At 43.0% G+C, this 16819-nt stretch overlaps 1 protein-coding gene across 29 annotated transcripts in view; it reads right to left on the reverse strand.

Moving 5' to 3' along the window:
- ADGRL3 (adhesion G protein-coupled receptor L3) overlaps positions 1–16819 on the reverse strand; it is a 543408-nt gene that overhangs the window by 247130 nt on the left and 279459 nt on the right. For all 29 annotated transcript variants that reach the window (XM_028711325.2, XM_028711329.2, XM_028711310.2 and 26 more), the window contains one exon: positions 1487–1596. In XM_028711325.2, the coding sequence (XP_028567158.2) occupies positions 1487–1596 (110 nt within the window). The remainder of the gene's footprint in view (positions 1–1486; positions 1597–16819) is intronic.

The raw sequence follows: 16819 nt of genomic DNA on the forward strand, positions 1-16819 counted from the left end.
ATGGAAGAACTGCCCTGGAAACACCTAAAATACTTAAAACTGAAAAGCAGCACAAAAATGACAAATACACAAATGCATTCTGCATCCTGACATACGCACAGTTGGAGCTGCTCAGTGTTCAGATATCTCTCTTTTATGCGGTAGGCTCAAAATTCAGTGGTTAAGGCCACCTGCCCTGCACACAGGTTGTGATTTGAGGCGCCTGTGGTTGTCTTTACAATCAAACACCATCTATGTTTCAGGAAATAAACAAATGTGGTTCAGCCTCTGGCATCCCTGATCAAAAAGGATCTCGGGTCCAAAAGTCACCTGAGACCCTAAGGAGTCACTTCCAGGCAGAGCAGATAACACGTGGTCTTTCACCAATGAACTCATGTGTGTGTACTCTCTCTGCACAGGTGAACCATCCAAAAGGCAACTCTCCAATTCATCCTTGCATTGCTAACTGTAGAGAGAAGCCCCTGGTAAAGTAAATTATTACTTGCTACAGCACTCTTTCTTTTTCTCTTTTTTTAGTGTTTTTTTCAGCAGGAGTGTAAAAAGCTTTGCCTCCTTTTTTTGAAAATCAAACAGTGTGATACTTTTTTTTTAAACAACTTGACATTGTTCTAGTCCAGCGATATTCCAATACGCAGATACAGCAATGCCCCCACAGCTGAATTTTAGCGCTGAAAAGAGCTTGAAGAAATGCCATTGGTGTAGAAAGGTACAATTCAGTAAGAAAACGGACATGGCCTGTTTTCTCATCGACACACTTTCCATTTCTCTTCAAAAAATGCAAGGAGGTGCTCTACTTAAGCATAATTATGAAACGTCAATAAATACAAACCACCACCATTGGGTAACATGCACCTACAATGTTCATACTGCTTAGCATTTATATAACATTTTGTGTGGGGGAGGGGGCATTCAAAATACTTTTCATAAGAATTTGAGAAAAGCCATGGTGAATCAGACCAAATACTCATCTAGGACAGCGTCTCATTCCCCACAGTGGGAATGATATGATATGTTTTATGGGAAGCACACAAGCGAAAAGCACAAAGGAAGAAAAACTTCTGTCATTGTTTACTTCCTCCCAAAAACTGCTTTGAACCCTGGAGGTTAAATATAGCCTCTTTAGCAATAGCTTTGGGCAAATGAAGCCAACACGGACATGTTTAATGGCGTCTTAAGCCTATCTAAGCCATTGCCATTACCACATCTTGCGACATGAGATCTTATCCATGAAAACCACCATAGTATTATTTTGGAAATGGGGGTGAGTAAGGCAGAGTGGGAGCGGCTTTCCTGGGGCCAGCTATTGGCAAAAGCAGGATTCAGACCAGGAAATTCCTTACCCAGTGGAAATAGGTAAAATAGCACACCGATTCTCCTACAGGACGACAAAGTGATTTTACAATCCCTTGGGGGAAACATCTGTACAGTCAAAAATTCTCATTCATGCACAGAAAGAAAAAGAACGATAAGAACGTGGTATACATACTGTAAGGGACACATTCATATTGCACTTCTAGATATTTGTATGTTCCTGGACAAGGGTCTGGAAACACATCTGGACCTGCCACCACAGCACACTGCGTCCGGTTGCTGCACCTGAAAGAGAAAGAAGCAAAGTAAGAGCAGAAACACAATGGAAGGAAATATTTATATTGTGGATCCAAATTTAAATAAACATCCAATGTGCTGCAATTATGATTATTGGTGGAGTGGAGAACCTCAGGTCCAGGAGATGAATGCAGTGCTGCTGGAGGACACCAGACTTTGACAATACCTCTTGCTTGGATATATGGATGGATGTGTGTGTGTATGTGCAGAAACACGGTTTTGCATGGCTGGAAGACTCACACCTGTTTTGCACCACTCACTTTTGACCTCTCATATGACCAGCCACTGGTATGGTGCAGGATGTGACCCTTGGGCTGAAAAAGTCACTAAACTATTGCCACTAAGTCCCATGCTTTTGCCTTGAACACATCCAGTGGCCTTAGGCAAGTCATCATCTCTCACATTCATTACAGGAGTGTTTCCCAAACACTAGACAACATTAGACCAGTGGACCAATGACCTGCCTCAATAGAGGACAGCTTCAAGTGGAACTTTGGGAAGGAAAAGGTTAATGTATCCAGTAGTACCTAAGGACAGTGCTTTACTAGTTTCCCAGACACACAGTTTGCTAGTAAATTATAGGTAAATGATTAGAAAATAATTGCACACTCCTCTGGAAGGTGAGAGTCGTTTCGGCAAAAGGTCATGCCTCCTAATGCTTCGTTTAGCTCCTTCCCTCATTTTTTAAAATATATATTTTAGGATGATGTAAATCTAAATGTTTTTGAAGAAGACAAGGACAGACTGCAATCCGGAGAGACTGAGACGGAGGCTGTTTCTGCACTTTGGGACTTGTGCATGTGTGGGTTGCTGTTTTCCTGGGTGCATTTCTGCACCTCCATCCACACATGAGCACTTGCGATTTTATGCCTCCCAAATCGATCTTTCCATCCACACACACTAGTTGGTGGAATATATTCACAGTGTGTGTTGTCCCCAGTTAGTACTTCCCCTTAGTAACACTTTAAGCTCTGGAAACCTGAAGTTCATTGTGAGCATGTGTGCAGGTATTTTTTTTAAAATGTTTTTATTTTATTTTTTAATACAAGTTTTGCAACGCACTTGATTTACACAAAGTAAGCCATAAAATAATTTTTTAAGATGTGTGTGACATTCCAAGCCAGGAAAGCTGATGTCCCTTTTGAGCAGGGGTCAGCAAACTTTTTCAGCAGGGGGGCGGTCTGCAGGGGTCCCTCAGACCTTGTGGGGGGCTGGACTATATTTTTGGGGGGGAAATGAACCAATGCCCCACAAATAACCCAGAGATGCATTTGAAATGAAAGGACACATTCTACTCATGTAAAAACACGCTGATTCCCGGACCGTCCGTGGGCCGGATTTAGGAGGCGATTGGGCCAGATCCGGCCCCCGGGCCTTAGTTTACCTACCCATGCTTTTGAGTGTATCAGCAGCTATTTGTTATCTGCCTGAGTGTGTTTATTTTTTAATTGAAACACAAGTTTTCTGATATACCAGATTTACACAAAAGAGCAGGCAACAGACATATATGTCGCTCCAACCAGGCAAGGATTCTTAATTGCTCCTGTGAAACACTGTTGTTGCACCTTTTATGTTAATAAAACCCAGCCACACAATGCGCTACCACACATCCACAGTCAGGTAGCACCCATTTCACATTGGATTTTCTTCCCATATCAGATTGTCCCAATGGATCAGGAAAATCTGAATTTAGCAGTGGTGAGGGAAGTGTGGTGACACTTGGATGAGGGGAACGTTGTGTGGATGCACACACACACACACACAAATAGTGACACAAGCAGCTTGAAATCCTCATTAACCCTCAGTGAAGCTGAGCCCTGAGAAAGGTAGAAAGTCAAGTTTGATCTCTACAGCTATCTGATATTGGCCCTGGAGATTATACGGGGTCAATGGCTTTTGGCTGGAATGCTTAATGTGTTAAACCTGCAAATGCGCATAAATGTTAAGAAACACCATAACCACGCACTGCCTCCTTCCAAGCACATGGAAGTGCCATGCCCCTTGCCGCTCAAAATGCAGTAAAAGTAGCAATACGTTCATTTATGTCATGCGTGGAACTTATACCAGGAACATCTGCATAATGCCAAGAGCATGCAAAAAAACTGGAATGGCATTTTGCATAATATTTGCACATTTAAGAGTAGAGAATCTGGCTCAAAAAAATCAAAATCCAACAAGACAAGTAGAGTTGTGAAGACTTTTCTCAAGTGGAATGTAAAAATATCAATCTGCTGTCAAAACTGTAGCTGGCTGATTGTTTTAATGAGAGCAGGATTTATAGGCTGGTGAACAGAAATATTCTTCAGCTTCGTCACTGAAAAGCAATCCTCCCCAAAAGCTGTAGGAAGCCAGAGATATAATTAAAACCTGTCAATAAACCAACTGCATTCAGCATGTGGCAGGACTTTCCTGTACAAGCATTGCAGAATCCAGATAATTGCTTCACAGCGTAGGCCAGAAAGCCATTAATTTCATATTCAGAAAGATCCATAAATACAATAAATAAGAGAGCTTTCCTAATGAAGAAAATAGCAGATTATTTGGATTTCCATCTTTGATTACATCTTTAACCCTCGGGCCCATGAAAAGAAAAACATAACACTTCTGTTTAAGGAATTCCTTCTTCTGAAGCATTAACACTGAAGCATATCTACTATTAGCACATCAGTGAAAGCAAACATGGTGAATAAACTGAAGTTCTTATATTGCAGTTTGTGACGTTCTCTGTTTAGGTCAGGAATCACCAGCTGTTTTGGACCAGTGGGCACATCATGAATTTTGAGAGGGCGCTGTGGGTATCAGTCACAAAATGGCTGCCATGGTGGAGGGGCATGGCAAAACACAAAATGGATGTCATGGAGAGCATGACATAACACAACATTAGCAGTGTCCCAAGTGTCCCTATTTTCCAGGGACAGTCCTGGATTTACAGAAGCTGTCCTGGTTTCTGATTTGATCCTGGAATGTCCCGCTTTTGTCCCTATTTTCATTGGAGAAATTTGGCAGATATGGTAGGACATCCTTATTTTCATCAGAGGGTATGGAGTTATGTGACTCCTGAGCCAAGGAGATAATTAGCTAGACAACCTTTAGAAGGCATCTGAAGGCAGCACTGTATAGGAAAGCTTTTCATTGTTTAACATTTTAAAATCTTTTTATATGTTGGAAGCTGCCTAGAGTGGTGGGTAATAATAATAATAATAATAATAATAATAATAATAATGGAATGTTGTTGTTTAGTCGTGTCCGCCTCTTCGTGACCCCCTGGACCAGAGCACGCCAGGCACTCCTGTCTTCCACTGCCTCCCGCAGTTTGGTCAAACTCATGTTGGTACCTTCGAGAACACTGTCCAACCATCTCGTCCTCTGACGTCCTCTTCTCCTTGTGCCCTCCATCTTTCCCAACATCAGGGTCTTTTCCTGGGAGTCTTCTCTTCTCATGAGGTGGCCAAAGTCTTGGAGCCTCAGCTTCAGGATCTGTCCTTCCAGGGAGCACTCAGGGCTGATTTCCTTCAGAATGGAGAGGTTTGATCTTCTTGCAGTCCATGGGACTCTCAAGAGTCTCCTCCAGCACCAGAATTCAAAAGCATCCATTCTTTGGTGATCAGCCTTCTTTATGGTCCAGCTCTCACTTCCATACATCACTACTGGGAAAACCATAGCTTTAACGATACGGACCTTTGTTGACAAAGTGATGTCTCTGCTTTTTAAGACGCTGTCTAGGTTAATAATGGAATCAGACGTCCCTATTTTCATCAGAGAAATGTTGGAAGGTGTGCATTAGAGAGAGCACAATCATGGTGATACTTTCCCCACAATTGTATTTCCACTGCAGAGGAGGCTTAACTGGCTGCTGCACAGACTTTCTGCGGTGAATTCTCTGAGTGCCTTGTTTTTAAACCCCTGCACAGCATGAGACATGCCTAACCTTTTTTTTTTTTTTTGCAAAGTTTTAACATATGTTTTTGGGGTGAGGGGAGATTATTTATATCCACTGGCAATTACTGTGTACAGTGGTACCTCATGTTACGTACTTTATCCTTTCCCAAGTTCCGTTCGTAACAGGAAACTGCTTGTAACGCGAGGCGCGCTTTCGCTAATCGCGCTTCCCGCTGCAATTTCCACTTGCATCCCGGGGCAAAGGTCGCAACAAGGGGCATCTACTTCTGGGTTAGCGGAGCGCGTAACTCACAGCATTCGTAAGGGGGGCAGTACGTAACATGAGGTACCACTGTAGGAGTATTTGCAGAAAATAATGTCTAGGGACCTGATCTCAGATGAGTCTACTACCAGTTGCTGAGTGAAAAGGAAGAGCAAATTACGGAGAGTCAAAAAACTAGAAAACAAGGCAAAAGCAGGGAAAGTGTCCTAAAGAGGAAGGGAAAACAGCAGTGCTTTAGGACCCCATGAATGCCAATACCTTGGTGTCCAAACAACTAACTTATTAAGCTGTACAGCTCTGACTCATCAGCTAAAACATAGGCAGGGAGCAGCCAGGCTGCTTCATTTCACAGAAATTTATTAGAAGGGTACCTGCACATTTTGCTTCATAACTTCCTTTCTAGGAAGTCTGGATGAAATGAAAGCTTGAAGTCCTTGATTGGTGCATGGTGACCACGAAGGGGCTGTAAGGTAGACCAGTGGTCATAAATTGGTTACATCAATGTCATTTATGCTGTTAACTCCTCCTCAGTCTACTGTCACTCTAATCCAGCTATCCATGTGTACAGGCAGACTTCTGCCTAGAACTTTCTGGTTTAGGGACTTAGGACACAGATCTAATGGCCAATTTATCAGGCACACAATAACATGAGCTCTATGGACAATGTACAAAATAAAAACAAATTAAAAATCACAGTCATTAATAGAATAATAGAATAGATTATAACATCACGACAAATCAGTTTAAAATGGAGATTAAGATATTGAAACACTGTAGCAATGTTGAATTAGAATGGAAAGCAAAAAATAAAACAAAATCAGAGAGCTAAATATTCAGTAGTGCGTGTATTCAAATGTCACGCTTAAATGCACTGTTTAAAGGTTACTAGACATGGATTGGTGACTGTGTACTTTCCCATTTCAGTGATGTGTCGGAGATGATATAAAACCTCTCTGTCTTTTGTGATTTGATATGATCAGTGATGTCATTCATACTTTAAAAACTAGCTACCTTTAGAGAACATTTCTATTGCCAGCAGAAGACAACAGCAATCACATCAGGAGTTAGGAGCAAGTCAGTGCTGCCTGTTATATGGACTTAATCCAGTCCCTGGAGGCTGTTGCCATTAAACAGGTTCCCCCCTCTCTCCCAGCAGGAAATGCTTACAGAAAAATTGCCTACTCTCTGGGTGTGCAAGGGAGCTTAGACATCACGTGCCAAAGGGTGCTCCTACCAATCCATGTTCCGGCGATAGGGAAGGAAGGGCTCAGATAGATGGGCCTTGTGAGTGCATCTTGTATTTCCTTACTACTGGTTCTCCAAGGGTGTGGTGCACCACACTAGTGTGTCGGGAGAGGATGGCAAGTATGTGTGGAAGATTCAAGGGCAATCAAACGAATATTTCAACATTTCATTGTAGTATAGTATATAGGAGAGACCATTTTAGGGGCATCCAATTGACGTGTGATTGGCAATTCAAGCGTCTTTTTGGACCCAGAAGAGGGAGCAATGGGGGCTGGACTGGGTGGAATGGGGCAGGGCACACTTATCTGCACCCCACTGGGGTGCTTGGGGACTGGGAACGAAACCACCACACAAAATGGTTGCTGTCTGTAGTATACCATCAAAATATTATATATATTATATAACATACACACACACATGCCTTCCTTGAACAGCACAAGCTATTATTCTACCGTTCTCCACAACATATTTTTGTGAACAGGGATTTTCCAACTCTGACAAATAAGAAAGATCAGAAAAGAGAAAGGCTTCTTTGTGTTAATAATAATAATAATAATAATAATAATAATAATAATAATAATAATAATTTATTTATATCCCGCCCTCCCCAGCCGAAGCCGGGCTCAGGGCGGCTAACAATTGATGAGGAGATGAGCGTTTGTCTCAAATTAGACCTAACATAAATGAAGTACTCTGGCTGCATAGCGATCCCCTCAAGGCTGACTCTTTCCTCCCCCCCAACTGCAAGCCTTCTGAGTCTACTATTCTATCTGTGGTTGGAAACTCAGGAGGAAGGGGAGTCAAAGGAACCCACTCTTTCTCTATGACTGCATTCCCTCATCAATAGAGTCAGATTTTTCCTAGGCGTCCAACTCAGCCACGCCCCTGACACTGAGCCACCCACACCAGAGCCAGAGCCCGAACCCCTGTGCATTCACCAGTCACGTATAAGACGACCCCAATTTTTGACTAAACGTTTTTAGTAAAAAACATAGTCTTATACAAGGAAAAATACAGTACGGGCTGCAGAGCCATGGGGTGGCTCCCAACTGCTATGTTCCGCATGGTTATTTGGATCCTTGCATTAGCTTTTCCCATGTTAACAATCTTAAAGCATACACAGACCTAGCTCAACTGTACTTTGGCTTAATTTTAAATTTCCATTGGTACTTTTGTGCATATCCTTTCCCCTATAATTTTGTTGTTGTTAACTGGTTATTCCACACCATGGTTCAATGTGCTTACAGACCTACTTACTATTGCACATGGTGGCAGACTATTTTTCATTGTTTCTTACTCTAAGTGCTGGCTGAATGTGGGGGGCGGGGGCGGCAAAGGTCTTGCGTGGGGACCAGCCCTAGAGTTATATCTCCCCTCACTGGGCTTGCGTCAGTGAGCTTCCTGTCTGAATTTTGCATTTGTTCTCGGATTCGAAATGGGTATATTTCTACATTTGTTTCGATCTGTCTAGCAGTAGATTAAAAACAACATTATAATCTTTGTAAGTATTAATGTATGCAGCGCTAGCTTCTAAATACAGTGTTTGACTTGGAAAATGAGGAAAAGATGCTTTGCATACAAAAATGCTCTAAGCTTCTGGGGGGAAAGGAATTTTTGCAATTTAGACAGCAAGGTTTGTACTGTGTATGATTTAAAGGTGAAAGGTTTTGAATACCATTACCAATCCTCTTTTGTTATCTGTCTCTTAATCTCCAGCTGCCTTGCAGCATCTCAGTAAACTAAATGGAGTTTGCTTTGCAATTAATGCCCAGAAATCACAGGATTTTAGCAGATAATCCAGTGATTTACACAGAGCTCAATCACTCAGCAACTGCTGTTGGTGAGATGGTTTGTTTGGCCTGGAAATAAAGGCTCCCTGCTACCTCCTCTTCTTCTTCTGAAACCAGACAGCAGCATCCCTTCCAATGTTGTCTGCATTGTGTGTCAGCTTCTAGACCTAAATGTCCTTAATCTGACTCAAATTAAATGCAAGGAGCTCAAAGGAATCAGGAAGGAAAGTGAAACCAGCGGAAACATTATGAAAAGCATCTTTCTTACCCTTAATATTCTAATGGTTCATGTGGTGTGGATGATACAAGGATTGCTTTGGGTAATTATTTTAAAAAACTGCATTTTTACCACCTGAATATGGAACTTTATTCTCTAAGGTACACTTCCCTCCAACCACTAGGTGTTGTTGTTATAGTTGTTTTGGTAAAGCTACCTAATCTGACTTCTCTTACAAAAGTAATACCTAACTTTGCTAATGTAAACATATAAGAATGGCAAAGTTTCTCGTTACTGTCACTCTCTGCTGAATTATATATACAGTGGTACCTCAGAAGTCGAACGGAATCCGTTCCAGAAGTCCGTTCGCCTTCCAAAATGTTTGGAAACCAAGGTGTGGCTTCCGATTGGCTGCAGGAAGCTCCTGCAGCCAATCATAAGTTGTGTTGGACGTTTGGGTTCCAAAGAACGTTTGCAAATCAGAACACTCACTTCCGGGTTTGTGGCATTCAGGAGCCGATTTGTTCGAAAACAAAGGTGTTTGGCTTTTGAGGTACCACTGTATTTTAAAAGGGGGCGTCAACCAATATCTGATTTTTCGATCCTGTCAGCTCTAGGTGGAACCTGAAACCTGCATAGCTCCTAGGAGAGCCTATTTATTAAGTTTGTTAACTCTTTTCACACTCCAATTTAATACTGAAATCAGTGAAGACGTTGGGGCTTTAACACCAACCTATCCTTGCTTGGCTTAACCTCTAGCCTGAAGAGTTCTGCAAAACTCAAAGCTTGCTTAATGTTTTGTAACAATTTTGTTCATATGAGCAAGCACCTGTACATTCAACGTTGGCTCCGTTTACAAGTGCAGGGTATGTTTTTGCCACACGAAGGAACACTTTGAGGGTAGAAAAGACGAAAGCTGCTTGCAATACATACAGGGACTACATTCCAACAAAACCTTCAACTATGGTTTATGTCTACAGGAACAAACTCGGATGAGCTTTGGGCCCATGCATGTCTGCAAAGAAATCAGAACCTTTTGATTCCAGCTTTGCCTAACTATGGTTTAATGCTATGCAGAAACCCAGACAAACTATGGTTAGCTTTGATTACAGTTTATTGAAACAACCCAAGTTCAAATCGTGATTTATGAATCTGGCTTTGCGCGATAAACCTAGAATCATAGAATCATAGAGTTGGAAGAGACCACAAGGGCCATTGAGTCCAACCCCCTGCCAAGCAGGAAACACCATCAGAGCACTCCTGACATATGGTTGTCAAGCCTCTGCTTAAAGACCTCCAAAGAAGGAGACTCCACCACACTCCTTGGCAGCAAATTCCACTGTCGAACAGCTCTTACTGTCAGGAAGTTCAGTGGAAGTTAACCAATTCAGGGTTCAGACAAAATGCTAAACTGCCATTAAGCAAAAACTGGAAGCCAAACATCTGAATTTTCTCAGATGTTGAGATATCAAAGGAACAGCTGCTGATCGTTTCACATTAAAGCTGCTTTTGGGCGAGGACACTTGTTCTCCAATGACCTGTACATATATCCCTTCAGCCACAATAAAGATGTACAACCCCACTCTACAGATATTGCTATGCCACTGGAAAGTTAAGGGCTGTTGCCTATGACAATTTGAATAGTATCATTACTGTCCTCCATTTTAAGGCACAGAGACATGGGCTAATGTTTTTCTTACCTCCCACAATGGTACATCTGCATGCATGTATATATAATGCTTGCATGTTTATTTGTTGACCAGCTGTTGCTCATCACTCATTCCCTGTACAAAGAACTGTCAGCATGGCTTGCTATTCCACTGGATCCTAGGCTCTTGCTCACCACAGTTCCTTATTCTAAGTACCAGCTGGCTGGTTTCAGGAACAGCAGCCTATTGCCAATTGTCTCTGTAAGCAAAGCTTTTCTTCAGCCAGAACCTCCTGGAACTCAGTTCCGGCACCTCTCAGGTGGGCGCCATTGCCATTGTAAGAGAACAAGGAAGGTGTTCATGGTGAGTTCTGGTACCTCTTTTTTCCTGGAAAAATAGCACTGTCCGTAAATGGCTATGGGGGTTGGACTCGATGGCCCTTGTGGTCTCTTCCAACTCTATGATTCTATGATTCTAAATCTCTTAACCCCCAAATCCATTGAACCAATTCTCAGGAATATGCTTTATTTGAACAGGACATTCCAATTTCTCTGGAATTTTGCATTCAGGAAATCTACTGAAAAAATTATACCTTTTCCCCACTCAGAAAATTTCAGTAACTGAGCATAATGGAACAGTCCCAGTTGAGGATACAGATGATACTTTTTCTATCCCTGTGCATTCAGGAAATGCAGCCAGGAATCCAACAGAGACACACAGGTACTATATATTTAAGGTCATTCAAATTTTTTTCTTCTTTTTATTATGAATTTTGTATTTTGTATTGTAGTTTTATGTTGTCAATCACCCTGAGATCTACAGATGAAGGGCGGTGTACAAATTTAATTCAAGATAATAATAATAATTAGGAGGGGTAGCATATGTTGCTGCGCTACAACTTCCACCTTCCCAATGACCATGCTGGCTGGGAGCCGGAGCCGAACACATCTGGAGGGCACCACAATGGTTTCTCCTGGTCAGCACATTGCATTTTATGTAGGATGCCTATTCTGCAAATAAAACAACAACTTTATTTGTTTATTTGTTTATATATACATACATACCCCACCCATCTGGCTGGGTTTTCCCAGCCACTCTGGGCAGCTCCCAACAGAATATTAAAACAGAATGAAACTTCAGACATTAAAAACTTCCCTAAACAAGGCCGCCTTCAGATGTCCTCTAAAAGTCAGATAGTTGTTTATTTCCTTGACGTCTGCTGGGAGGTGTTCCATAGGACAACCCTATTTTCATCGAAGAAATGTTGGAGAGTATGGTAGGGCACCCCTATTTTAATCGGAGGGTATGGAGTTACGTGACCCTAAGCCATGGAGATAAGTAACAGCACAACCTTTAGAAGACATCTGAAAGCAACCCTGCATAGGTTTTTTAAAAAATGCTTGATGTTTCATTATGTTTGAATATATGTTGGAAGGTGCCCAGAGTGCTGGGACAACCCAGGGTATAAATTGTTGTTGAATAGGATGTCCTTATTTTCATCAGAGAAATATTGGAGGGTATGACTTAGCAGTTACTTGTGGCCACAATCCGTCTGTCCTTGGGGTGCTTTTTTCTTGCACAGATTCTTCTGGAGCCTACTGTGGAGTTAATCAGAAAGGGGCTTTTTGCGCTGGGCATGCGGAAGGTGGCAGAGGGGCTTGCCAGAGAGGGGAGCAATGTTCACCGCTGGTGAGCAAGGGAGTGAATTTATGGGACTTTGCTAGAGAGACTTCTCAAGCCACAGCAATTCCTCCTTCCTTGGTTGCATTCATGGCCAAATGCGCCCAGCCTAGAGGTAAGTAGGTCGTCCATTATCGGCAGCACAATGCCATGTGAATTGGACTCCTTGTACTGCGATAATGAATGTGTTGCTCACAGCTGGACAACCCAAGCTTCTGTTGCTGGAGGACCAAAGAATGTAAGATTCTGCTAGCTGATCCATCTTATATTGAGCCCTATGACAGCTAAAGCACTTCCTAACGAGCCCAGTCCCTGTCACAAAGGAGCACTCTGCATTTATCTATGTCAGGAGACTGGCCTTGCATACCAATGTGAGCGAGGGCAGGCGGAGGAGGTTCCACAGGGCTAGAATCAATGAAGACTTTAGGCCTAAATTCGGAGGTTTTCAGCCAGAAGTGATAGCTTCAGTGTTAATGCATGGCTAAGCAGGCGAAGGGCTCAGGCAGCACACCTCACTATAAGAAGCGAAAGTGAAAGCTCGGGCTTCACTTCCCCTTCGCTCTTAATTTGAAGAGACAGCTCTTCACTTTGAACATCAGGATATGAAAATATCTTCCAGAAGAAGGAAATAGGGAGTTCTTTCATTAATACACAAATGGTCCATTAAACACTGGCCACAGTTTTTTGAGAAACTGTGCCACAATTAAAATGACTGTGACCTCCCCTCCCTTCTTTTAATAGAAGTAGATAGAAATTGCAGGCATCATAGCCATCCAGAGTAGATGAAGCCTGTCAAATACTAGGCAAATATATTCAGGGGTTTTTTTGTATGCTAGACACTTGTAAAAATACTACACCTCCCCAAAAATGAACCATCTAGATTCTAGAATGTTATTAGTTTTGGACAGAAGTAGATGAAATTTGCAGGCAACAGTCTCCCTTTAGAGGCCATGAATCTTCAGTTTCTGCTATTGCCCCTGGCAGCCTCCAGTGTCCTTCCCTGTGCCGTATGTGAAGCATCACCCATCAATTGCTTTAGTTGGCTTGTAAAGACAAATATTTTTGTCCAGGATTTCCTTGAACCATCAGATTGGACCCTGTTATTACTAGATTGTGATGATTACCAGGATTATATTCAACCATGATTTATTTAAAGGAGACCCACTAAAATCAACAAACATAGCTAAATTAGGTGCATTAATTTCAAGAGTTCTACTCAAAGTAAACTTTAGTTGAATACTGCCCACAGAATTTATTTTTGTACATCATTTTGAAATTTTAAATATTAAGCAGTTTAGATATGCTTTTAAACAAACAAACAAACAAACAAACAAACAAACAAACAAAAGCCTGCCATAATTCAAAAGGATCGTTCCAATGGTTTTCTTACAAGGACTGCTGTTAAGAGTTTCTTAATCTGCTCCATACCCCCACCAGTCCCTTTTTTTCAAAAAATGAGTATAATTTTCCCAATCTCTCTTGTTATTTATGTTCTCTACAGTGAACATAAATAACAACCATAGTAGCTTTTCCAGTGCAAAGAAAACCTGCCAAATTACAGGCAGAGAGGTCTAGGGATATTTGTGCTGAATACCTCCAAAATGCGTTTCCAAAAGGAACTGTCCATAACTAAAAATATTTAAAAATGGGCAGAGTTGGGTGATCCACCCCAGAACAAAACCCTGCAAAAGTTCAGAATAAAAGCTGCAGTGCTCTTTCTGCAAGGACTGATAATGCAGTTGTGTGGGGGGGGGTTGGGGGGAGAGGATCACTTGATCTCCCTTAGTGTTTTGTGACCAATTGTTCTGAAAACTGCAGATATAAAAGATGTGCCATTGAGTTGGTAACCTTGAAAACTGCAAACAGTTGGGCCGGGGGCTTCTGTGCAAGTTGGTTTTGGGATGGGAAGAACTGCTTTCTTGGTAAAATAATTCCCTCTGATTACAAGCTTGACCTGTCAGCCACAACTCTCCCTCCGTGCTTTTCCCCTCCTCGCATGCCAGCACCCTCTTCAAGCTTAGAGACAGAGGTTTTGCTCTTGGAAAACTGCTGCCTCCCCAAAGTTTTGAGGGATGCTGTCAAAACCATTCTCTTTTGTTATAAGATAATCCAGCTAGCCACAATGGAGCTCTCCTTTTGCATCCTTTTGACACTTTGGCGTTTGCCATTCCTTTTCCCCAGCAGCCCACCCTGCCATTATGGTAAGTTTAGAGATATGGCTTTTGATTTTGAGCAGATGCTTGTTTGCAGCACTTTGTTGATGTCTGAATCACTGAGGTGCCAGAAAGCACTTCAGGGGCCCTTGCTTTGGCTTGTGGCATCTTATAGAGATTCCTGAGGGTTATCAGAGGTTTGACTGACTCTTGGAAGACAATAACCCGGAAATGGGTTGGAGTCAAAAGATAAAACTGTCCATCCGATTCCAAGCTATACAACTACTGCATTGATTTATTGTCACCAACAGTGCTTTTTTCCAGGGGATACTCAAGGGATACGCAATACCAGCACCTCTTTTTTGTTCTTTTTAAGAAGTGTGGTAATGTAACAATTTCATGGTGAGTCACAACATCTATTTTTCTAGAAACAAAGCACGGGTCACTAAGATACACATATATACATAGAATCATAGAATCATAGAGTTGGAATAGACCACAAGGGCCATTGAGTCCCACCCCCTGCCAAGCAGGAAACACCATCAGAGCACTCCTGACATATGGTTGTCAAGCCTCTGCTTAATCCCAATGTTATTTAACCTCTGTATTAAGCGGCAGATTTGGGGCTCGGAGTCATCAATATGCTGACGACATCATGGTCTATTTCTTCTGAGATTCTATTATTCTTACCATCTGAACCAGGGGAAGTACTAAGCCAGTCCCGGGCATAGCTGTCAACTTACAGATTTGAAAATAAGGGACCAAAATAAGGGATCAGCAGCCAAAATAAGGGATTTTCCGAACACAGGTATGTTCAACTTCTGAGCCCCTCCGAGCCAAAGGCAGAAAGCCCAGCCAGCAGCCAAATGAAGCCTCAAGCGGTGGTTCCCCAGCGCAGCAACCCGGCAAAGGGGATGCAGCAAGGAAAACCACCGTCACCTCTCCGCTGGGAAGCGCTGAGCAAAGGTGAGTCCCCAGGTAACGCGGCCGATTTGATCGGCACAAGGCATGCAAGCTCCACCCCCCCCAGTCGTTCTTAGACTCCTTATTGGGTGAGCAACGCAGCCAAGCAACACAGTTGGATCCTCCCTCCTCCCTGGCCAGCAGGGAGGGAGGGAGAGGAGCTGCTTCCTTTGAAACCCGGGAAATTTAAGGGACATCATCAATAAGGGACAGCAGCGGGACACGGCGCTGGGATAAGGGACTTTCCCGCCAAATAAGGGACAGTTGACAGCTATGGTCCCGGGTACAGTAATGGACCAAAAGGGGGCCGATAAAATGAAGCTGAATTCTGACAAGACAGAGGTGGTTGGTTGGTGGTTGTTACGATCTTATGTTCAGGAATTGGTTGCACGGCAAATGTGCCTTGAAGAAGTAGGCTAACACTCAGGGGCTGGGGATACTCAAGAGTTGCAGAACTGTCACTTGAGGCCAAGGTGGCTTCAGCGACAAGGAGTGCCTATTTCCAGCTCTGGCAGGTGCTCCAGCTATTTCCATTCCTGGACTGGGATAGCCTGGCCACAGTCCGGAAACTTTAGCTACTGCAGAATGCAGCTGTTGGGATATTGACAGGTGCATCTGCATAATGTCAAATGACACTTATTTTGTGGAGCACGCGCTAGCTGCCTATCTGTTGCCTGGCAGAATTTAACATGTTGTTATTGATTGAAACCTTTAAGGCTAACCCCGTGCTTTTTGAGGCGTGCCAACTCTGCATGCCAGTAGCAGGTGTAACCACAATCTCTCACAAGCATTTTCTTGCATGCACATACAGCACCTCCTCAACTGATGCGTGAAGATCAACTGGGGGGGGGGGGCTATTTTCTAGCACTTTACTTTTTTCCCTTTTGCTAATGCTGTCGAAAAGGGACGCGGGTGGCACTGTGGGTTAAACCACAGAGCCTAGGGCTTGCCGATCGGAAGGCCGGCGGTTCAAATTGCTACGACAGGGTGAGCTCCCGTTGTTTGGTCCCACCTCCTGCCAACCTAGCAGTTCGAAAGCACGTCAAAGTGCAAGTAGATAAATAGGTACAGCTCCAGCGGGAAGGTAAACGGCGTATCCGTGCGCTGCTCTGGTTCGTCAGAAGCAGCTTAGTCATGCTGGCCACATGACCTGGAAGCTGTACGCCGGGTCCCTCGGCCAGTAAAGCGAGATGAGCGCAGCAACCCCAGAGTCGGCCATGACTGGACCTAATGGTCAGGGGTCCCTTTACCTTTACTTAATGCTGTCAAAATTGGTGCAGGCTTGCCACCCTGATTTAAGGCCTACATTGAATGCAACACAGGTATATGTGGGAGAAGATCTCTTCATATTA

Source organism: Podarcis muralis, chromosome 17 (assembly GCF_964188315.1).
Source record: "Podarcis muralis chromosome 17, rPodMur119.hap1.1, whole genome shotgun sequence".
Taxonomy (NCBI): Eukaryota; Metazoa; Chordata; class Lepidosauria; order Squamata; family Lacertidae; genus Podarcis; species Podarcis muralis.